Source organism: Chionomys nivalis, chromosome 5 (genome assembly GCF_950005125.1).
Source record: "Chionomys nivalis chromosome 5, mChiNiv1.1, whole genome shotgun sequence".
Classification (NCBI taxonomy): Eukaryota; Metazoa; Chordata; class Mammalia; order Rodentia; family Cricetidae; genus Chionomys; species Chionomys nivalis.
The window spans coordinates 60,682,914-60,707,932 of record NC_080090.1 but is presented as its reverse complement, the minus strand read 5'-3'; the positions used below and the strand labels follow the sequence as shown (position 1 = coordinate 60,707,932).

The window sequence follows — 25,019 nt, the reverse complement described above, 5'->3', positions numbered from 1 at the left end:
TTGGTCCCAGTCCTGGAACTACCTCTTGTAGACCAGGCTGGCCTCGAACTCACAGAGATCCGCCTGCCTCTGCCTCTCGAGTGCTGGGATTAAAGGCGTGCGCCACCACCGCCCGGCTGAAACTGTATTCTTTTAAACACTGCTTGGCCCATTAGTTTTAACCTCTTATTGGCTAGCTCTTACATATTGATCTAACCCATTTCTAATATTCTGTGTAGCACCACGAGCTGGCTTACCAGGAAAGATCTTAACCTGCATCTGTCTGGAGTGGGAGAATCATGGCGACTGCCTGACTCGGCTTCTTTCTCCCAGCATTCTATTCTGTCTACTCCACCCACCTAAGGATTGGCCTATCAAATGGGCCAAGGCAGTTTCTTTATTAATTAACCAATGAAAGCAACAGATTAGAAAGAAATCACTCCCACATCACCAATTGAGAACCCCCCTCCCATTTTATATATATATACTTTATATTTAACTAACATTTTCTTTAGTCTACAGGTTCTCAACTTGTTGATTGCGACCCTCTGACCAACCTCTATAGCTAAAAATATTTACATTACAACTCCTAATAGTAGCAAAATTACAGTTATGAAGTAGCAACGAAAATAATTTTATGTGGGGGGGGGTTACCACATGAGGAACTGTATTAAAAGATGGCAGAATTAGAAAGGTTGAGAACCACTTCTTTATACCAAACAATTACAGTCCTGACTATACGATGAGAGATTCTGTTTTATAACAGTTACATGAAAATATACTAAATATTGTTAAATTATCAGGGAAGTTGAAATTAAAGCCACAATAAGTTATTAACCTTGCTTCAGGAAGAATGGCCATTACAAAAAAAAAATTACAGGAACAAATGCTGAGGAAGATGTTGTGTAAATAGAACCCTTACTGCTGGTAGAATGTAGGCAGGCACAGACTCTGTAGAAAACAATATAAAATTTCTTCAAAAGATAAAAATAAACTCCTATATAATCTAGCAATCCCATTACTGGTTGTATACCCAAGGGACTGTAAATCTATCTATAGAGATATCTGTTCTGACAGCTAAGAAGTGGAAACAACCTAAGTGTCCACCAACAGCTAAGTGGATAAAGAAAGAGTAGATTATATGCCAAGGGAATATAGTTACCCATTAACAAAACAAAAACAAAAACAAAAACAAAAGAAGGAAGAGGAAACAAATTTTGTAATTTATGGAAATAGATATGGGACTGGAAGTGATTATGTCAAAATGAAAGTAGTTACAATTTCCAACAGGGCATGGTAGTGCATGCCTTTGGGAGGCAGAGACAGAGGGATCTCTGTGAGGTCAAGGCCAGCCTGGCCTAAATAGTGAGTTCCAGTTCAGCTGGAACTAGCTACCACAGACTAAGGAGACTAGCAGGGTAGAGAAGAATGGGGAATAGTTGATCAACGGCAACTGCTGTATAGTTAGGGAAACAAATTCTGGGCATCACTGTATAGTTTGGTGAATACAAAAAATAGTAATGTATTATACATATTTTTAAGGTAGAAAAGTTGAGCATACCTAATCCTAGTACTTGGGATATGCATGTAGGAGGATCAGGAGTTCAAGTTCATACTCTGCTATGTAGAGTTCAGAATTAACCTGGACTATTTAAGTCTCTGTATTTGTTTGTTTTATCTTCAGAGCTAAAATAAAGGACTTGGAATGTTTTTTCCACAAAGAAATGATCAGTTCTTAATTAAATAGATATATTTAATCAATTTAGGCATTCCACAACTTTTACATGTATCAAAATATTGTGTGATACACAAAAAATGCACATTTTTGTTTTCATGCACCACTTAAAATAATTTAACTTTAAATATTTACTTGTTCTTTTATATGTATATATGTGTATATCTTAGCTAATTTTCTTTTGCTATGAAGAGATATCATAACCAAGGCAACTTATAGAAACAATAGTTTATTGCTTACAGTTTAGAGGGTTAAGATCCATGGCTACCATGGCAGAGAAAATGGCAGCAGGCAGGCCAGCCTGGTATTGGGCAGGAGCTTAGAGCTGACATCCTTATGAGCAAGCAGGAGCCAGAGAGAGCTAACTGGCAATAACAAGAGCTTTTGAAACATCAAAAGGAGGTGTGAGCCCTCAGCAATACACCTCCTCCAAGATCACACTTCCTAATCCTTCTTAAACTGATCCTCCAATATGGGCTAAGTATTCAAATATTTGAGCCTATGGGGGCCATTCTCATTCAAATCACCCCTGTATGTTTGTGTGAGAGTATGCTATGTATGAACAGCTACACTTACAGATCAAAAGAAGGGGTGAGGTGCCTCCCTACATGAGTACTGGGAAGAGAACTTGGGTTCTCTGGAAGAAGGGGAAGTGCTCTTAGCTGCTGAGCATTAGCACTTAGCATTTAAGGCCCCAAATAATTTAACTTTTCAAAACAAAATGAAGAATTAAAAAATAAAAGTAGGCTTCTACTACATTTTCAGTCTGCAAGAAATCTGAATGTAGGCATTACAATCAGGTCTTCAGAGTTATTTCTGTTGTCTGTTGTGCTGAGAATCCTATTCTAAGGCAGCATACAGTCCTTGCATTGACTTTTAATACTACAATTTGATACTGAGCTTGAGCTCTGCAGTGAGTTTTTGACACAATATAGGCTTCTCTAATAATTTAACCATAATTTTAAATTTCTGTTAACCACAACTAAAATCTCATTCATTCGATTTTAAATTACAATGTGTTGTATAAGAAACAAAACCTGACTACTCTATTTAGTTTGCACAGCCCTATATTACAGCGTGACTTCTAACTTCCTCCCCAACTTCATCTCTTACCAGGCTGTCCCTGGCAGATGTTCTAACCACACTGACTCTCTGGTTTTTCCACTTAGGGATATTTTGCTAACATTCTCATAGATGTTGTTCAGGTCTCAGATGGCATGAGTAGGACCCTCACTTACTGACATACTACTCAATGTGAAGCCTGGTAAACAGCATCACTAGTTCATGTTTGTGTCCTGCCTTTCCCACTATAAGATTCACAATAGTTACCATGCACTATTTTGCATATCTAGATCTTTCATGCCAAGAACATAATGTAGCTAGCACACAGTAACAGATCAATGAATGTTTGGTTGATGATCAAACTAAATAAAAATGTCAGTGGCCAATGAAGAACAATAAAAATCCTAGAGTATTTTTACTCATTGGAAGTAAAAACTTAGAAAACAGATTAATAAAAATTAGTGCATTGTACATTTAACATGAACTATTCCTGCATATCCTTCTATGAAAAAATATTTATAATTAACTTACAAATTAACCTCATCCCTTTTGTAAGTACATAAAGACAAGTTCTCAGTATCTGAGACAGCATAAATAACAGTGCCATTGTAATAGGAAATAGTGTAGGGTTTGTATAAAGTAACTTTCATGAGGTCATCATCTATAATGGGGTGAGAGTTTGTGGTGTAACTGTTTTGTGATTACCCATATTCTTGTAAGTAACCCTTCATCCATGTTCCTAAGTCTTCAGAACAATCTATCCCTTACTGCTCTGGAACTTCATAATAATGTGTGCACTGTGGGCCAACTATGCCCCCACACACCAATTCATATGTTGATATTCAATTCATTTTTTAAATTTATTTTTATTTTATGTACATTGGTGTATTGCCTGAATATATGTCTGTGTGAGGGAACTGGAGCTAGAGTCCCAGACAGTTATGAGTTGTCATGTGGGTGCTGGGACTTGAATGCAGGTCCTCTGGAAGAGCAACCAGTGCTCTTACCTGCTGAGCCATGTCTTCAGCCCTTGATAATCCATTCTTAACAGGATTTGATCATGGGACCTTTAGGAAGCAATTAAGTCCTGGGTGGGTGGTTTTCTTTCAGAGGAAGAATCATAAGAAGGCTTGCTCTTTCTGTGCCCTCTGGCATGCTAAACTACAAAAAAAAAAAAAAAAAGTCATCTGTGAACAGAAGGAGGACCCACATTGAGAGTCCCATAGAGCTAGCTTTGTCTGGACTAAAGGGGAGTAGATGATCAGTGAAAGAGAAAGTTGAGAAGAAGAAATTGAGCTGGCAGGGCAGGAATGTCCCCTCCACTGAGATGGAAGCACAACACACTCCATGTGTGTATATGTTGTGAGGATGTTACAGGCCAGGTCAGGGAAAAAGAGAAAGAAAACAGCCAAGAAAGTAGCGGGTGAAAACTGAGAGTCCGTGTTTTAGAAATATCAACAAAAAGTGACTAGGAACTTTTTAAAAATTGTGACAAAGAATTTCAAAATATACAGAACAGTCCACCACGTATCTTCACTAGCAACTTTCACAATCTCATGTCCAGTGTCAGCAATCATCCAATATTTAGTCTTTTGTGACTAGACCCATTTATTAGTTTCATGTTTGTCAGTTTCTTTTATATTGTAGCAGGTATCAGTATTTATTTATAGTTGGTATTTGTAGTGGACTGTATGGATATACCACTGTGTGTTTAGACATTCACCACATGATGGATCTTTAGATCGTGTCTCGATTGGAGCTATTGAGAATAACATTGCTATTTCCAGTCATGCACTCATGGATTCTATTCAGTATCGTCGCAATTTACCTAAAGCTACTGAATCAGTTTCCCTCCAAAGGCACACAGACCTGTGAGTCAAAGGCAGCAACATTACTCATAGTCTACAACGGATCTATAAATCTAGGTGCTGCATGGCAGCGGTATTGTGCCCCAGGAATGAGAAAGATAGAAAACCCAGGGATGGAGAAATAAATAAAGTGGATGCAAGGGAAGAAGTTAATTAGATGGCAAGAAATGCAGGATGCCTGCCAGCATGAGACCAGGCCCAGTATTGCTGCCTAGCTTAAAGTGTGCCCTTGTATTAAAAGGACACACCTTGGTGTCCATGCAATAAACTCCCTTACTTGTTTCAATTAATACAGGATTCTACCTAAGAACCTTAACTCATCAAAACTGATAAATCAAATGAGGAAAGATTTGGTTCCCTGGACTAATTTGAAATTGATATAAGGTGCCAAGTCAAAAATATGCTTAATGACAATGAGAATAAAACATGTTCCATAAACAATTTGAAGTATGGAATGACCTTAATTGGCTTTATAATGTTTGATTCTAGTCAATATTTGAAATGTTTATTCAGTGATGATTTAGAAGTAACTGCAATGATTTTAATTATTTTCCTCATCTCTGGCATATGGAATTGCCATGATTTTTTTTTTAAATTTGACTTGCTTAATGTAATGTGCCAAACCACTAAGGGGAAAGAAACTGCAGAATGCTTACCCTCAATTTCCATCTATAGAACAGAAAACTTTAGTTCCCCGAAAGAGGCCCCTTCCGTTGCTGGTCCTGTACTATTTTGGTACCTGTCAGTTAGGAATATCTATCCAGTGCCAAGAGAGAAAAGCCTGTGTTATATGGTTAAGCGGCTTTTGTTAAAGGTCAAGGTTAACCACTGGTCAATCAAGTCTCCTTCAGAGACAGAATGATATTAAATTTCAAGGTATAGGACATGGTAAAGTCAAAATGGATCATCTTTTTCTTTATATATTCTTGATATCTGTGTTGGTTATGGTTCTGTTTTTTCACCTTGATACAAGCTAGGTCATCCAGGAAGAGGGAACCTCAATTGAGAAAATGCTTCAATTGAAAATAAGGTAGATAAGTGTATATATCTTACACTTGATTAATGACTGATGTGGGAGGGCCCAGACCACTGTGGACAGTGCCACTTCTGGGCAGGTGGTCCTGGGTGGTATTAGAAAACAGGCTGAGCAAGGCATTGAAAAGAAGCCAGTAAGTAAAATTCTTCCATGGCTTCTGCTTCAGTTCTTGCCTGCAGGTTTCTGACTTTCCTCAATGATGGAGTATTACTGTAAAATGAAATAAATCCTTTTCTTTGCATACTGTTTCTGATCATGATGTTTATCACCATGATAGAAAGTGAACTCGGACAATATCTAACTTTCCTATTCTACCACCAAGACAATCCTGTAGTAATTTCAATCTATCCCAATCAGTTATTCTTTTCATTATAGTTTCCTAAGTAGTAAGATTGTAGCTATCCACTGCAAGAACTAGCGAACAAGTGAAGACTACCTCCTGACTCATGTTGCCACTATCAATTGTTCAGACACTTGTCAACAATTTTGACCTGTATTTATCCTGTTGCCCTTTGCATTCTTCCCCTGGGGCCATCTGGTTCTTGCCTGCCCATTTATTGCCACATTATTGCTTATATAACTGAGCCTGTCTGCTCAGCAGACAAGGGCTCATACACTCTCCCCACTATTGGTTCCACATTGCCTTCCAGTCATTCTGAGCTCAAGGAGCATATCTTTTATGCAATCTTCAGGGTAGAAAGCTTCAATTTTCTTGCAGAACTAATGCCTCAATCAAGCAGTGCAAACTAACAGTCCTTTCTCCTATCATATGTGTCCTCTCCTTCTACATCCCAACCACACCTTATCTACTCAGTTCACTCCTACTTTAAACTTCCTTCAGAAATTCAGAAAAGACACCCTTTCTCAGAAGGGAGGTAGCTGGTAAGAGCTCTCACTGTGGTGAGCTCTTTACAAGTGCAATCCAGCGAGGATGGTCCTCTTTTCTTCCATAAGGAAACTGAGGCTTAGAGAAATTCAGTAAATTCCTGGAAAGTCTTGAACTGATACTCAGTAACTAACTTTACTTTATCCTTTTTCTTCTTCTTCTTCTTCTCCTCCTCCTCCTCTTCTTTTTTTTCACTGAGACAGGGTTTCTCTGTGTGGCCCTGGCTAACCTGGAACTTGCTCTGTAGACCAGGCTGGCCTTGAACTCAGAGATCCCTGCCTCTGACTCCCTAGTGCTGGGATTAAGGCATGTGCCACCACTGCCTGGCTCCCAAGTAACTAAAACAATTTTTAACTAGTATGTGTGCTCCTGTATGAGGGTTCACATGGAGTCCAGAGGTCAATGTCGATCCCAGGTGTTGTTCCCCAGGCGCTGTCCACTTGTTTTCTGAGACAAGGTCTCTCACTAGGACCTGGGCTCTGCAAGTAAGGCTCCTGTTATCCCAGTGTTGCAATTATAAGTGAATACCATCATGCCTACCTTCTCATATAATTACTGGGGCCTGAACTCAGATCCTTTTGCTTATACAGCAGATTCTTTACTGGCTAAGCTAACTCCTCAGCCCAAAAGATAATGTAACTTCAAAGTATTTTACTTAACAAAGCCAGGTATGGTGGCTCGTACCTATAATCCCAGCACTCAGGAAGCGGAGGTGGGAGGACTGCTGCAAATTCAAGGTCAGTCTAGATTTCACAGTGAGTTCCAGGTCATTTTGAGATTATAGTGGTAAAACCCTTTCTTCACCTCATCTTTCTCCCTGAAAATAAAGTGCCTTAAACAATCGTCAGTCTTTCAGACTCTGCACAAGCTGTTCCTTACTCACGAAGGTTCTACCTGTTTCCTTGCCTAGCAAACACCTGGTCAGCCTCCAAAGACAAACCCACTGTTCCAGCCTTCCTTTGGAGTTGTCTTCCTCACTGTTCAAGGGTAGCAATTACTCTCTAGTCAGTGGTCCTCAATCTAATGCTGCAACCTTTAATACAGGTCCACATGTTATAGTGACTTCAAACAGAAAATTATTTTGTTGCTATTTCATAACTATAATTTTGCTACTGTTATTAATTGTAACGTAAATATATGATATGAAGGCTATCTGATATATTGAGAACCACTGCTCTAGTTGGCTCTACCTCTAATATCTAATAGTAGTCTCATAAATATTGACTTTGGTCCCTTCTCTTATAATACTGGGGGAAGAAGAATCTGAAGGGTAGAGAGTTTACTTGTGTCTAGAACAGTGTATTAAAACAAACATTAAACCACTCTACATATTAACTATGATTAACATACACCCAAAAGCAATATTCCTTTCATGACTACTCAATAAATTAGAAAGTTGAAATAATTGAGCAGAATACAAAGTAACACTTAATTCGAAATATTTGTGCCTGCTGGGGTATGCATTAGTGATTAGGCTTATTCACTATTTAAACATGAGCTCATGCATTTTGAATTTAAATACATATTCAAAGCTTTCCCTGTAATACAATAAGTGTACCAGGTGTGGCTTTCCCCTTCATTTACACTAGGCAATTAAAAACAGCTGAGGCTGGACATAGTAGCGGTACATACAGGCAGTTCTAGCTACTGAAAGGCTACCTAACTAACTTGAGCCTAAGAGTTCAAGGACAACCTGGCAAAACAGCAAGGCTGCATGGAAAAAGAAAAACCTGCAAAAGAACTAGAAAAGGCAGAGGTGGAAGAGGCTGGCCACTCCATTCACAAGGAGTTCCTCGATTGTTTCTGTGAGCATCCCAGCTAGGTTAAAAGACTTGTATATGCATGAGAGGAAGTGGTGGTATGGTTTTTTTTTTAAGTACATACCAGTTAACTTCCAAATTTTCATTACACATGTCAATTTATTTATATTTTTATTAAAAGAAAAAAAAACCCTTCAGATAGCTCAGTGGGTGAAGGTGCCTGCCACGAACTCCTGATAGTCTGTGTTCAATTCCTGGGATCCACATAATGAAAGGAGAACAGACTTCTGCAGGTTACCTTCTGAACCTCCACATGTGTGTGCACACTTCTAAATAAAAGGTTCAGTGTCCACACCTTGGAATCATACATCTTTTCCATTTAAGGAATCAACATATTTACTCTTATGAAATAAAATCCAATTACAGAGAAAGACCTGATCCTATATTAAGCATTTAAATCTCTTTCAAAGGTCAACCCAGCTGGAAGAGTCTCCAGTAAGTTAATAAGGGTGTGACCTCCTTGAAGCACAATAGTGACTCAAATTGGAGGCATTTTGGTTTATACTATAGAAAGCCTAACAACTTCTTTTATATTGTTTTGAGGGTCCATCTCAAACAAAGCAGAAAAAAAAAAGTCAATATGGAATGTAAACCAGATCAAATGGTGAACAGTGTGTCCTATTTATTCTAGGTTTTTCCAAACAAACCAAAATCAGCTATTACCTCCTACAAAAGATTATCTTAAACATCACAGCTGATAAAGGAATCTAAATTTCTTTAGGAAGTTATATAACAAGCACCTCAATATCTAAACTATTTAAAAATTTAGTATAGGGCTGGCAAAATGGCTCAGTAGGTAAAGCCTTCAAATCTTAATGACCTAAGTTAGATCCCCAGGGCCTACAGGGAGGAGGGAGAGAAATGGCTCCCAAAAGTGGTCCTCTGATCTTTACATGCATACCATCCCACACACAAAATAAATAAGTGTAATTTTTATTTGTTTTATTTTTGAGGCAGGGTCTCACTGTGTATATGAGGCTACCCTTGAACTTACACTGAAGCCTGTCTCTGCTTCCTGAGTACTGGGATTAAAATCAGGTACTAACACATCTGACTAAAATGTAATTTTTATTTAAAAAATTGGTATAGAAAAAATAAAAATAAATAAATAAAAATTAAAAAAATAAAAAAATTGGTATATGCATCTTATATTAAACTTTCTGTGTCAGTAACCAAATCTACATCAAATATACATAAATTACCTACACATAGAATTAATTTGGGAAAAGCACATTGAGATTCAGTCATGCAGCCATTCATATTTCCATTTTCCCTCTCCCTGCATGTCCTCTCCGCACACATGAATACAATGCCCATTTTTGTTGAGCAGTGAGATGCTCCCCATGACTCAGAAGCTGTTTGTTTCTTTAGCTCCTCTGTCCTCTCCACTTACACTCTGTGGGACTGTTTGCTTGTTTGCCTTTGTGGTACTAAGGATCAAAGTCAAGGTGGTTAACATGACCAGCAAGTAGTCTGTGGCTGAGCTACACCCACTGTCCAAATCTGGTTTTGTTTCTTCTCCCCTTTGGTCTGAAAAACACCTTTAAGTTTCTGAAGAGTCAGTTCGGACTCTTAAGAGGATCTTGGCAAAACCATCATAAAGAAATGAAATGCCGGGCGGTGATGGCGCACGCCTTTAATCCCAGTACTTCGGAGGCAGAGGCAGGTGGATCTCTGTGAGTTCAAGGCCATCCTGGTCTACAAGAGCTAGTTCCAGGACAGGAACCAAAAGCTACAGAGAAACCCTGTCTCGAAAATACACACACACACACACACACACAAAAAGAAAGAAAGAAAGAAAGAAAGAAAGAAAGAAAGAAAGAAAGAAAGAAAGAAAGAAAGAGAGAAAGAAAAAGAAAAAAACATTTTTTTTTGGACTATTACAAAATCAATGGATATAATGGAATTTAAGTATCTAGGACTTTCTCATCCTGACTGAGCATGTATTGCAGTAGGCAATAAACTTCACGAAATGTATATAATTATAAAAATAGAAATTGTGGGGCTGGAAAGATGGCACATCGGTTAAGAACATTTGTTGTTTCAGAGGACCCAGGCTTGATTCCCAGCAACTACATGTTTACTAACAGCCATCCATAACTCTGGGGGATCCTGTGCCCTCTTCTGACCTCCCTGAGCACCAGACACATACATGGTATACAGACAGACAGACATGCAAACACACACATAAAATGATCTAAAAAAATTAAAAAATAAAAATTACATATATTTTTAATAAAACATGTAGTTGGACAGGTGATTCTCTTAATAGACACCTCCAGAAACATATTAAGCTTCTGCTGTTGCTGCATTCACCTACTTTTAAGTGCATCTAGAAATCATGGTGGAAATGCAGTCTAATGAAGCCCTATGAACTCTCACTGAGATGCCATTATCAACAACACTACTTCCTTCTTCAGGACCAGTCCCTCTGCTGGCTCTGCTGGATCCTCTAGAATTTTTTCATTATTCTTCAAAGTATATCTGAGTTACTATTCTTAAATAATCAAATTGCCTTACAAATATTAAATAAATTTATTAATATCATTAAATAACTAATCGGAGGCCAGTTCCTCCTTCCTCTTTCATTATTTTACTTTTCTTTTTTGAATTCCTTACTCAGATCAACAGCTAAACAATGTAGAAACATGGCATCTGGTCGATAAAATCTTCAAGTCTCTTTGAATCAACCCAGAATTTGACCTTTATCTTTTCCATGGTAACTTAAGACTTGGAAAACAAACAAAAAACCTGCCACATCGTACTTTTAGTATTCCTGTGCCTTAAAATAGAGAAGTGGGTTTTCATACTGGTAAGGTCGAACAGTCATGATAAACTTTTTATTCTGTTGCTGCAATCCATTGCTAAACATCACATAGGGGCACAGGCACAGGCACAGTTAAGAGAGTTTGCTTAAGAGACACAGATCACTGTGTGAGCCTCACTGGCCAGCAAAAAGATGACAGCAAACATAAGAACATAGTTTTCTTGGGGATAATATAAGACCTGAAAGCTATTTCATTTCTAGATAGCTCAATTTACTTTAGAGTGACTGAATGGGATATATGAGACTGTAGCTCGTTTCATCTAACAGTCACACAAGACACAAAGAAAAATGGTATTTGAAATTAAAAAATTCTTCTCAACCTCACTACAGTAGTATTTAAAACATACTATAGACATATAATAATACAACAAAACCGCTGAAAACGGGCAGACCTTGCTGCAGCCTGTAACAGAAAGTCAACAGCAGTGCTTCTCTTTACTTCACAGGAACCTAACTCTCTCTCCATAGTGTTCGAAAAAGAGAAGCCACAGTGTAGTATGCAAGGAGACACCTACCATGGACCTGGGCTTGCTGATGGCCACCAGGCTCGTGAGGAAGTCTTCATCATGCAGCTGGCTGAAAACATGGGCGTCATAGGCTACCATAATGGAGATTTCTTCCATCATCTTGCCAGCTGCTCTTCCTTCCCCAGCTCCAGATCAGACTATCCAGGGGAAAACTCCTAGGGCAGCTCAGACAGTATACACGCCCACCTGGGATCCAGGGGCTGAGTGTCAAAATCCAGAGAGAAAAAGAGAGGAGGAAAAAAAGAAAAGCCAGCTGCTCTTGAAGGCTTGCCTAGCAATTCACCCTAAGTGAAAAACTGGCGGTGGTCTCTTATCTATGCAGGAAGTGTACGCCATAAACGCCGTCTGCATTCTCAGCACAGCACAGGAAGAAATCCAGGTTTGGGAAATCTTTAAACTTCAAAAAACAGAAATAAAGGGAAGTTTCCTGACTAGAAATATCCTATATGAAACACCCCAAACAAAAGTTAATTTATGTTATCTCCTTGGTAATTAAAACATTTTCAAATATTTCATCTTCTTCCTTCATTGTTATTTATATGAAGATTCCTTATGGGAGAAAAGTAGATTTTTCTTAAAGCAATCAGTGTGTATTTTTTCTTATTCTTAGAAAATAAAAAGATGACAATCTATTATTATTTCTAAGAATTTATAGAATTCTTAGGGCTGTTAAATTTATCTCCTGAAGTCTGAAGGGGGAATAAAGAATTCTTTCCCCAGAGGATTTCTGTTAAAAAAAAAAAAAGGATGAAAATATAAAAAAAGGAAACAATTCATTTGGGACAACAATACTAGTTGATAATAATTTTCCTTTCTCCCACTAAAATAACACAAATATCTGATGTGATTCTGGAAGAAACAGAAGAGTCTCATGTATAAACTGTTTTTCTCCCCTTAATAAATATTCTTCCTTTTAAGTTTAGAGGTTTCTTTTAATTACTCAAACAAGCTAATAGTCACAAACTATCCACTCCTTAGTTACCACAAGTGGTTTTTGGAGAACAGCTGGAGATGGCAAACAGGCTTTATGTGTCAAGAAGAAAATTTCCCTAAACCCCCAAGTTATATAAGCCAGTACAGTACTGAGCAATGAAGACAGAAGACAGTACAGTTCCTGCAAAAGCCTGTTACCTGATTCCTGTATCTGCCGAGTGTTAACGGTACTATAGCACTGAGAAGTGCTTTTGTTAGTCTATTTAAAACAAAAAGAAACACTGCTGTGTTGGAGTCTTTAGCCCTTCACTGCCAATACCAGGATTATGTTTTTAAACTCACTGGCTTGTGAAAATTGGGTAAACAAAAGTCAGAACAAGATGTAGTGTATTTTTCCTAAAGAATTTTCATCTTCTATAGATTAGCATGATTACTGTTATCTTGTGTCATTTAAATATGACTATGTAAATTCTGCAACTTCTGTTAAGCATTCATTATTAAAAGCACTTGCTCAGAGAAAGGCAAACTTCCCTGGCTAGGAAATGACCAAGTCTAATAGGCTTACTTAAACAGAAAATGCAATATCTTAAATAAACTCTCATAATTAAAACAGCTTCAAGCTGTGTTTGACCCTTACGGGAGCCAGTAAAGCATTTTTACTTCATTTCCTCCCCCTCCCCCCATAATACAGCTTTGTCTTTAGAGCATTATTTTCATTAAGAATTTCCCAGTACATTTATCTTAAAGATAACTAGCCAAGTAAAAATTAAGTGATAATCAGGACTCAAGGCATCATAAATTATCTGGGCTGTTCATACCTTTTAAATTCCTTTTTATCTGTTCAGTAGTATTTTTAAAGATACTGTGAACCTCTTCACATATTCATGAGCGCCAAAAGACTTGAGCTTTACTTTGCAGCGTGGCTCTCTAGATGTGAAAGCCCGAGCAATTGCTTTCGTACTTTCCTTTCTGCGGTGACTCAGTGCTTCCACACTCAGATATCTGAATAGGTGCGCTGACAAAGACACCTGTTGTGAAAGGTAACCAAACTACTTCCCATCATGCCTTTCTTCCTGCTGGCAACCGCCCAGGGGCAAACAGCAATTCTAACCTCATTTGAGCGGTCCCTTCTGTGCTTAGAGAGAGCGCATTTAGAGAAACAATAGCTTATCTTTTTGGTTAAGAACACTTCAATCCCAAGGGAAAAAAAGCACAGGGGAAAACAACAGAACACCGCACCTTAAAGGGGCTACGTATTAAATTAATAAGATCAAAAGTATCAAAATTCATGCAAAAATAGATTTAGAAAAACAACCAAAATGGTTTGCTCAGACAAAAAATTCTATAAGTTCTTGACTTAATTCCTTAAAGAATCTAACAGCCACATTTCCTTTCTAAATCAAAAATGTCTCCATGTCCACCTAGTGCTTAGATTTTCTTGAGCAACAACTAACTATAATTTCTAACCTCCTTCTCTCCATCCTCTTTTTTCTTTATTATTATTATTGCCATTTTAAATATTTCTTAAAATATACATTCTGGGTCTTGGGAGAAAACTACTTTTTTCTTTATATAAACAAAAAGCATGCTCTTCAAGAACTGTTAGAAAAAACTTGTTCCTATATTGATTTTTTTCCTCTTTTCCAATTCATTTTCTACTGTCTCTAGAGAGTTCTGCTAACCCCCCCCCAAACCTCAGACCTTTTGTTCACTGTCATGTCTAAACCTAGGCTTTTACTTTCACAGAACGTCCGTCTTGTCACCCATCCACCTGCCCACTGGATCATCTCCCTGAGTTTCTGAAAATCTGAACCTCAAAGCATGCCACTGAGTGGGAGAAATGGCAGTGTGGGTAGAGAATTACCTGTGACCAAAGACTATGGCAAGTGCTGAGGACACCACTGCTTAGAGAGGCTGTGTATCCACAGGCAGCAGAAACCAAGGCACTTCTGGCAAACAGAAGTCCCCAGTTCAAACAGGAACCAGCTAGCTGTCTATCCCAGGGCAAGTGATTTAAACTTAGCTAGGTTTCAGTTTCCTCTTGGTCATGTAAATTGAGAGGGACAGACCAGATCAGTAAGTAGTCCCGTGTGTCCCCCCCCCCCCCCCCCCCCCCCCGTAAGGAAAAGCAAAAGCAATGTGTCTCGTTTTCTTGCACTTAATGGGCTAAGAGGGGAATTTCAAAGAGTAAATGCCCTTTTAATCTCTACAGAGTAAAAAGCTAGGGTAACATGAAATCTAGGTTTTAAGAAAGTCCCCAGAGTTGCTATGTGTTTCAATTAATGCAGTCTACTCTGTAGCTAACTTGAGGCTTTCTAATATCAAGTCTTTGTACCATGAAAAGGGGACTCAATGAAAAAGCAATTTTGATGCATTCAGAGACTTTCTGCTTAGAGCCAGAGTAACTAAAAGATAATCTGAATTTTTTCCAAATGTTTTAATATTTTTAAAACACTAAAATTTAATCACCAAACTTTTTAATTAACACAAAAAACAAGGATTTTCATTATGGTTTTCACTACATATGCCATTATGCTTTATTTTTAATTATGCCCCTCCCCCACTACCAACCACACCGCCCCTGCCAGGCTGTTGCTGGTCTCTTTTTTCCCACTGTTTGCTTTCATATTTCATTAGCATCCTTTTTCTCTCTCCTGCTCTCTCCCTTAGAATCTCCCTCTTTCTCACAGTCCTTTCTACTTTCATACTCCCCCACATGTATGCACTAATATTTCTCCATGCATATATTCATAGCACAGATTTGAATCTGAAATGGTTTGAAGATGGTACACTGAGGAGGATCATTTGTTCTAAGGCCTGTTATCCCCCCAAGTCACAGTTCTAAAACTATACTTTTTAAGCAAAACCACACTTGTTTCCCACTAAATATGTTTGAGTTGAATAACATAGCCTGGTCTTCCAAGAGCATCTATTCTGAAAAGACACATTCAGAAACAGGTACAGCCAAAATGAAAAGTAGGAAAAACCTGACTCTGATGACCTTTTTATCGTCTGTGTTCTCTCCAAACACAGTGCAGCAAGAGTTGTATTGTGAAAACAGAACTTTGTTATTCACCAAGAAGCAAATATATTAAAAATGATCCAACTCAGAAGAAAGTTCTCTCACCTCATGAGAGTGGCTGCAAAGACTCTTCCCTGTGTCAGGGTCTACCTGCTGCACATGATCATCATGATGGCCATTAAATCAGGTCAAATGGAAAGGAGAACAAAATAACCCAGGCAGAAATATAGCCCAGAGAGCAGAGGTTTGAGTGTTCATGTGCACATGCAATGCCCTGAAGAAAACTGCTGCTCCTGCTTAGTGACCCTCACACCTGGTTTCAACAGGGCACAAACACGCATTAGGTGTTCGGGACTTAATGATAAAGAATCTCCCAAACCACAAAACTCCACAGGGCTGATATAGAAAAACAGAGGTAAAATGATGAATTCTTGCTAAACATCAAAACCCATTATTTCTATCTATACTTAGTGAACATCAAAAATCTCAAGTGCTGCAAGTCCAGAACAAAAGCTACAAAACAATGTGAATGAGGAAACACTAGGAAGAAACAAGACAGCTTCCTAGAGAACTAGTAATTTCAATTAGTCCACTGACGCTAAGTGGAAAAGTACAAGGACAAAGGGAAGAAAAACCTTAGTTCTCCTTAAAATTATGCAAAAATAAAGAAAACCATTATTCTTGTGTTGAATTCCAGCCATTCAGCTCATTATCTTTCCTATCTTTGCTAGCAACTGCTAAGCAAATCTAAAACCACTGCTGAGCAAATCTAAAACCTCAGTAAACATAAAAAACCAAGCCCATGGCATTAGTGAGAAAAGAAAAGCAGATGGAAGAAAATACCTGCCTGACAGGCTCCCTGGCTACCCTACTGTTCATTTGCATCTTACCACAAAGAAAGGGTGAGATAGAGTGCAAGGGAGGAAAGAATGTCCCTAATAATTCGGCTTTCTGCCTCAATTAAAACACTAAAATCCACAGCAAATCCATTCAAATTAAACTTGACCTAACCCACACCGACTATATTAAGTGGCCCTAGGCATTCATTAATATTTGCTATTTTTCCAAATGAAGGTTATTTCAGACCCATCATGGCTCTTTGAGCAGAGTACAACTAAATTCTACCTACAAATGATTTTACCTTAATTTCTAAAGCAGTCAATGATTTAATAAGCTTTACTAGTAGCCAAAACAAACCACTTTAAGTGATGTGATGTACTGCATCAGCTTTTTCCCCCCCACAAGACTGGAAGGAGTTGGTCTAGGGAACATGGAGCTTCAATGGGTGCTCACCGGTCTCTGGCTCTCTTGCAGCCTGGATGGCTCGCTTCCTAAAACAAACCCCCAAGACAAACAATATATATAAATTAATATTGCTATAGGTACCAATAGTGAGTTATGCTCAATGGAGATGAAGAAAGCTATCTCATTTATGGTGATTATGTATACTGGCTAGCTTGTTTTTGTCAACTGGATACAAGTTAGAGATACCTGAGAAGAAGGAACGAACCTCATATTAGAGAAGATTTTCCACAAGATTGGCCTGAAGGCAAAGCCTGTTGGCCATTTTCTTGATTAATGATTAATGTAGGATGGCCCAGCCCATTGTGGAAGATGCCACCCCAGGCAGGTATTCCTGGGTTGTATGAGAAAGAAGGCTAAGTATGCCATGAGGGAACAAATCAGTAAGTCTCTTCCATGGCCTCTGCTTCAATTCCTGCTTCTGGGTTCTTGCCTTGAGTACCTTCCCTGACTTCCCTTTGTAATGGAGTGTGACCTGGCTGTGTAAGCTGAAAAAAACCCTTTCCTCCCAAGTTGATTTTGGTCATGTGTTTTTATCATAGGAAGAAAAGTTCTAGTTAGGATACTATTAAACAATATAAAGCAATGTAATACAATAAAATATCACACCATACCTAGAAGTAAAGTTAATCAAAGAAGCGAAAAAGCTCTATAATGAAAACTCTAAAACATTGATGAAAAAATTAAAGACCTCTAGCTTTCTTAGGTTACAAGAATAAAAATGTTTAAATGTTCATACTACTGAGAGATTTCCAACAGATGCGTGAATAAAAAAATGTAGGCCACAGGCACAATGGAATACTAATCAGTCATAAAAAGAGATAAATCTGTTATTTATGATCACAAAGCAGGGACTGGATATCACTAGGCTAAATAAACAAGCCAGGTACAGAAAAACAAAGTACCTATGTGATCTTACTTGTATGTTGAATCCACAAAATCTGTTCTCATGAAAGCTGAGAGGAGAATGGTGGTTATCAGAGCCTGGGGACAGTGAGTGAAGAGGGTTTAGGAAAGATTGCTCAAAGGACACTAAGTCACAGTAAGGTAAAAGTCAGAGATACTGGCTACTATATTATAGAGTGACAATAGATAATTATTTACTGTGTATTTAAAAAAGTAATGATTTCAAATATTGTCACCATAACAAACTGATAAATAGGGCAACGGGGAGATGGATCAGCAGTTATCACTGGTTACTCCTCCAGAGACCCTGGCTTTAATTCTCAGAATCCACATGGAGGTTCACAGCTATCTATAACTCTAGTTACTGGGGATTCAATGCCCTATTTTGACTTCTGTGTAGGTCACATACAGATACATGCAGGCAAAACACCCATATATATAAAGGTATTTTAAAATAGAAATAATAAATATCTAAGGAGATCATATATTTAACTTGATTTAGAAATTATACAATGTAGCTGGCTATAGTGGTGCACACCTTTAATTCCAACACTCAGGGAGCAGAAGCAGGTAGATATATCTCCATGAGTTCAAGACAATGCTGGTCTACATAATGAGTTCTAGGTCAGTTGGATTTGGAACCAAAGCCAGACTAGTCATAGTGAGACCAGAATTTCAAAACAAAACAACATACAATGTATATTACATTTTATCCATTAATATAGTCAATGCAATTTATAGATATTCATTTTAAAAATTAAACAAAGAAAAAGATCCTAGATGACAAATAAAAGGTGCTGTATGCAGCTCGCCTGGGCATCACAAGAGTCAACCCTGTTGGTGGAGGTGTGGGTGAGCCAACCCTGAAGTTGTGAGCACGGGAGAATTACCCCCATTATGCATTTGTCTGTGGCCAGCATGGGCAGGGAAGAGATGCCCAACTCCCATCAACACCTGAGGCAGGTGGAAGAGCTGACCCTGAGGTCATAAGAGAAGAAAAGTTGTTCCTGCCCCTCATTGGCTGCAGCACTTGGGAGAGTGGCCCCTATATTTCACGGGGCAACACAGTAGACCTGGCCCTGAAGGTAGGTGTAGGTGTGGAGAACCCACCCTGCGAATGTGAAAGTGGGAGAGCTGCTCCTCCCTTGCTGCAAGGGATGAACTAGCCAGAGCAATGCTGAAGAGTTCACCCTGGTGACAAAGACAGGGGAGAGCTGGTGGGCTGACCAACCCTGCAACTACCTAGGTCCCAATGATTCTTTGCCATGAACACATGCATGTAAAAATGTACAGATAAAGGGCTTTGTTGTGAGGAGGCCAGTTGTTCTTTTCCCGGATTCCCAGATTCCCGAAATAACCACACAGAAACTGTACTAATTAATCACTGCTTGGCCCATTAGCTCTAGCTTCTTATTGGCTAACTCTTATATATTAATTTAACCCATCTTCATTAATCTATATATCGCCACAAGGCTGGGGCTTACCAGGAAAAATTTCAGCGTCTGTCTTCGATGGGGCTACATGGCTTCTCTGGACTCTGCCCTTCTTTCTCCCAGCATTCAGTTTAGTTTTCCCTGTCTAGCTATGTTCTACCCTACGAGGCCAAGCCAGTTTCTTTATTAACCAATAGTATTTACAGCATACAGAGGGGAATCCCACATCAGGGGTTGACTGTGTAACTCACTGTGTCACACTGTAGCTTCCATACTGAGATTTCCCCCTACTTCCTTTCCCTCCTTTTTCTCTTAAATTTTATGTTGTTTTATTTTTCTTTGGAGTGTGTGTGGGGGGGGAGATAGGTGGAATCAGGAGGCATGATGTGAAAGACACAATAATTAAAAAAGGCGTTGTATAGCAATTCTATACCAGCTCACCTTGAGAAACATACTCCTTGTAGCCACTGTAGTGTCTGAGAGCATTCTGACAAGTGACATGAACCCTGTTAGCAATGACTGACACACATAAGAGGTGGTAAAAGGTAACAGTGCAGTGAGAATCAGTCTCCCATTGTTCCTTATCTTCTCTAGTTTCCTGACTACAAGACAAACAGAAATTTAATCAATTACCTTTTATTAAATTGAGCAATTGTGACAAGAACAAGGAACAAAGAGAGCATCTGCTGCATAATGATATTCATCTATTATAACCTGATCAACAAAACACTATTACTATGAGCTATCATGTGGAAATAAATCATCCTTCTTTATAATTGTATTGTAATAAGGCTTTCCACTGTTATTTGTATCTTAAGAGTCAGAAGAAACATCCTGTGAGATAGTTTGGAGTTACAGATTATCCTGAAGCTTGGCATTGAACAACAGAATAAGGAATTGGGGTTGGGGTACCTGGAGGGAAGGGAGAAATAAAACATTTAACTATGGGCCTGGCACACTTCAGTGAGTGACATGAACTCTGCTCACTGTCACACAATACAAGAGGCAGTATATATTATCCTCACTTTAAGAGGCTACCTGCCTTAAGAGTTCAAGTAGTTTGAGTCATATCATCAGTAAGTCAGAGTCTGGATGAAAACTGAAGAATGACTGGAAAAGTTCAGGGTTTTTCCTGTCTGTATCAGGTTCATCACAAGTGCAAGACTGAAGAAGATAGATACATTCAGTTTGTACTTGTTTTTTGTTTGTTCATTTTTTTGGGGGGGTTGTCTCGTTTTTGAGACAGAGTTTCACTATGTAGTCCTGGCCTAGAACCTGCTATAGGGATCAGCTGGCAGGCTTCCTGCCACGCCTCCAGAGTGCTGGTATTAAAGGCATGCCAATCATACTAGGGGTTTTTGTTAGTATGTTTTGTTTTGTCTTTTTTATTGTTATTATCATTATGAAATCTCTTTAAATATCAAACAGTTTTTGAATGTTATTTGTGTGTGTGTATGTGTTGCTTGCATGTATATCTGGGCATCATATGCACACCTCGTAGCCAACGAGGCCAGAAGAGGTGACAGATCCTCTAGAATTGGAGCTTCAGGTGGTTGTGAGCTGCATGTGGGTACTGGGAATAGAACCCAGATCCACTGGAAGAGCAGTTAGTGTTATTAACCATCAAGCCATCTCTCTAGTCCCTACTGTTTGTTTCAATTCACTTAAAAGTAATTAGTTGAGCTGGGCGTGGTGGCACATGCGTTTAATTCCAGCAGGAAGCAGAGGCAGGTAGATCTCTGTCAGTCTGGTCTACAAAGTGAGTTCCAAGACAGTCAGAGCTGTTGCATAAAAAAATCAAGCCTCAGAAAAAAATTAATATGTGTTACTTTTATTTTATATGTAAGTATTTTGCCTGCATATATGCATGTGCACTACATGTGTGCTTGGTACCTGCATAGGTCAGAAGATGGCACTGAATCCCCTGGAACTGGAATTATGGATGGCCATGGAACCACCATGTGGGTGCTAGTAACTGAATCTGGGCTCTCTGAAAGAGCAACAAGAGTGCTTAACTTTTTACTGAGCCATCTCTCCATCCCTTGATTCACTTTTCAATAGTCCACTTTTTGAAACAAATGTTTGCATTTCCAAAACTGCATTATGTATTTCTCGTCTCTTATTATTTTGCTTTTACTATATCATTCTATACTTAAAATGTGAACTGAAAACACATGTGTCCAACAGTATTATTTATACGACATTGTCAAGTACAAAAAGAAGACTGCAGACAAGCTATCCATTTCCTCTCAAGTTACTGATGAACACAAGCCATCAGTCTGTGTTGTAGTAGAAAGCATTATGATTGAGGTAGATACTCTGAATGGTCTGTTGGTAGTGTTAAAACAGAACAAAACAAAAACAAAATGAAACAAACAAAAATGGGCAAGTGGATCTCTGAGTTAAGGCCAGCCTGGTCTACCGAGCTAGTTCTAGGACAGACAGGGCTACACAGAGGAACCCTGCCTTGGAAAATTAAAACCAAAAACCAAACCAAACCTAACGGAACAACAGAAAGAGTCAGTCAATTACCTAATGGGCTAGGAAAAATAATATGTATTTTTAAAATATTTATTTTTTAGCTTTTATTTGTGTGTGTGTGTGTGTGTGTGTGTGTCTGTCTGTCTGAGTTCATGTGTACTACATGCATGCATGTACCCAAAGTATCTAAGGCTGGCTTTGAATTTCTGGTTCTCCTACCTTCATTTCCCAAGAACTGGAATTATAGGCATGAGCCATGATGCCCAATGCTGAAATTTATACAGATGGATAAGGGTATGACATAGAGATGAGAAAAAGGAAATTTGAACTGTTTGAACATTAGTAGGTTAAGACATCTACTTACTTTTTAATAAAAAACTCTGTTCATCTCTTTTAAGCATAAATATTTCCTAAAAGATTATTTTTGTTGTAAACTCTTAAGCACATATGCATTTTTTTGTTTTTCTTTCTTTTTTTTCAGAACTGGGTATCAAACTGAAGACTTCATGCACACTAGGCAAACATTCTATCACTCACTGAGCTACACGCCTAGCTCATATATTGCATTTCTATCAGATAACATTTTTAAAACATGCCTTTAAACTTAACTCCAACCATGGTTCTTTTACACAGCCTTGACAATATAAATGAGATGTGCACACAGTTTTATGGCCTTAAAGATTGCAGTTTATAAATTAGTCCTATATTAGCTAATTGTATATAAACTATTCTAGTATTTAAAATTACTGAAGCTACCAATAATTTAATATTGCTTTAAAAAACACATACTTTTGTGTGTTTGTTAGGATAATGTCTTACTGAGTACATTCCATTAAAAAGAAAAACCTACCTCTGATATGTGTTGAGGGTAACTGACTGCTAAGCAAAATCATATCCAGGAACTTTTCCCATTAAAGAAAATAAGCTATAAACACCTGAATCCCCTGAATACAATCACTTGAATTGTAAAATACAATTGTGAAACATCCAGTTTGTGAAGGAGCTTCATTCTGAATCAAAAGTTCAAAGGAGACCCCTTAGCACTATGAACAGAGATGGCTTGTGCTCTGTTTAATATTTCTATATTAAACCAATTAATATTTAATAGGTCTATTTAATATTTTCATACTAAACCAGGCAGTGGTAGTGCATGTCTTTAATCCCAGCACTCAGGCGACAGAAGCATGCGACTCTCCATGAGTTTGAGGTCAGTCTAGTCTACAAAGTGAGTTCCAGGACAGCCAGTGCTGTTACATAGAGACACAATAAATAAATAAATAAATAAATAAATAAATAAATAAATAACAAAAAAATTCATACTAGCCATCTTCAACTTCTCAAAAATCGAAGAAGACAGAGGGAGTAGTGAGCAAACTTGATGAGATCTTGTTTTTACTGCTGGGCTATTGAATAGAAGCAGAATGAGGAAACAGAATTAAGATTTAGATAATACTTTGCTTTGTAGTAAACAGTGGGAGGACCTGACCCTCAGACAGGTAAACAAGCCTTGGCTCCTGGAGCCTGAAAGAATACACAGCAATAGCCCCACCGCTGCCTAAGACTAAATAAACACTAAGATACTTCTGCTGAATCGAATACAAGCAAACAGCCATTACTTCAATTTAATCACTAATTCTCTCTCTCTCTCTCTCTCTCTCTCTCTCTCTCTCTCTCTCTCTCTCTCTCTCTCTTTCGAGACAGGGTTTCTCTGTAGCTTTGGTGCCTGTCCCGGAACTAGCTCTTGTAGACCAGGCTGCACTAATTCTCTCTTAATATATGTCTTCTATCAACAAAGTAGCTTAACACTTGACAACAAAACTACACAATCCTATTTATAGTGAGTTAGTGTTTCCTTACTCAGCATATTCCACCGAGGCTGTACTATGAAAGAAGGAAAACAAAGCTGACAGGAGAAAGGAGATGATCACATTTCATATGCTTCCTTTCGGATTGTTTGGTTTGATACAAATAATCAACTTATAAATCAGTTACCAAGAAAAATCAGAAAGTAGAAGAAATGAAAAGTGAAACAATTTCTTCTTGGTTCTGATGATTAATACATGATAAAGATATAAATATCAAATAAAGAAGTTTTCCAAGACTTTCCAAGTTTACCAATGGTATAGACCTATTAGTCAGTAAGCAAAATTCCCTTTTATAGGGATAAAGTGCATGGAATTATCAGGCTTCCCAGAAAAGACAAATTTAATGAAAAAGTAAGGGATAGCAGAAAAGAACAAAGCATTAACTTAGAAACTGGGCTCTAAGTTTAGTGGCTTTAGTTAAAGTCGAAAAGCATGAGGTTTTCAACTGGTAGCGCAGCAAATCAAGATTATAATTTTATTGAAATAGTGATCATAATACCTTATTCTCAAAGCTTGGTTACACTGAATACCTCAAACTAACTTAGATCAAGACACTCTCTAACTACTACTGACCATGATCTCCACGGATACTCTTCTCAAAGAGTCCTCAACCGTATCAGTTTCAGTGTGTGCTACAGCCTTGGTTTGTACTTAATTGGCTCAGCAGTTAAGAACACTGGCTGCTCTTCCAGAGCACCCAGTTTTGACTCCCAGCATCGGCATGGTGACTAATAACAGTCAATAGTTCAGGATATGCAACATCCTCATCTAGCCTCTTTGGGCACCAGATACAGAAATTCATGCAGGCAAAAAACAAAACAAAAAAACCCACATGTAAAATGAATATATTAACTAGAAATACTACTGTAAATGAAGACACAGCTATAGCTCCATAACGTAGCACAGACACTACCGTATCTTCAATACACAATAGGGAAGGACGGTCCCTTCCAATAAGTGCTAGGAAAACTAGACATACATGTGTAAGTGCAGACTTGTACACCATCATAAAAATTAACTTGAGGTGATGGAGAGATGGCTCTCTGGTCAAGAATATCACTTGCTGCTTTTTGCAGAGGAACAGGTTCAGTTCCCACTATGCACATGGTACCTAACAACTGTCTGTAAGTCCAGTTCCAGGGAATCTGATACCTTCTTCTGATCTCTCAGGGCACCAGACACATACATACATTCAGGAAAAATGTTCATCCACATAAAATAAAATAAATCATAAAAATTAGTTTGAAATGGATTAAAGATTATTAGTTAAACTTTTGAATCACAAAGCTTGTGACAGAAAATACTGGGATGAAGTTCTTCACACTGGTTCTGTCCCC

At 38.3% G+C, this 25,019-nt stretch overlaps 1 protein-coding gene across 6 annotated transcripts in view; it reads right to left on the bottom strand.

The window, feature by feature from the left end:
• The window catches only part of Rabgap1l (RAB GTPase activating protein 1 like), a 659,411-nt gene that overhangs the window by 81,975 nt on the left and 552,417 nt on the right, over positions 1–25,019 (bottom strand). Inside the window, exons 1-2 of one of the 6 annotated variants that reach the window (XM_057769687.1) lie at positions 13,492–13,600; positions 11,729–11,926 (exon numbers count right to left, since the gene is read on the bottom strand). The exons of the other annotated variants lie outside the window; for them this stretch is intronic. Coding sequence (XP_057625670.1) covers positions 11,729–11,839 — 111 coding nt within the window. The 5' untranslated portion in view covers positions 11,840–11,926; positions 13,492–13,600. Of the gene's footprint in view, positions 1–11,728; positions 11,927–13,491; positions 13,601–25,019 lie in introns of those variants that run through there. 6 annotated transcript variants of the gene reach the window in all.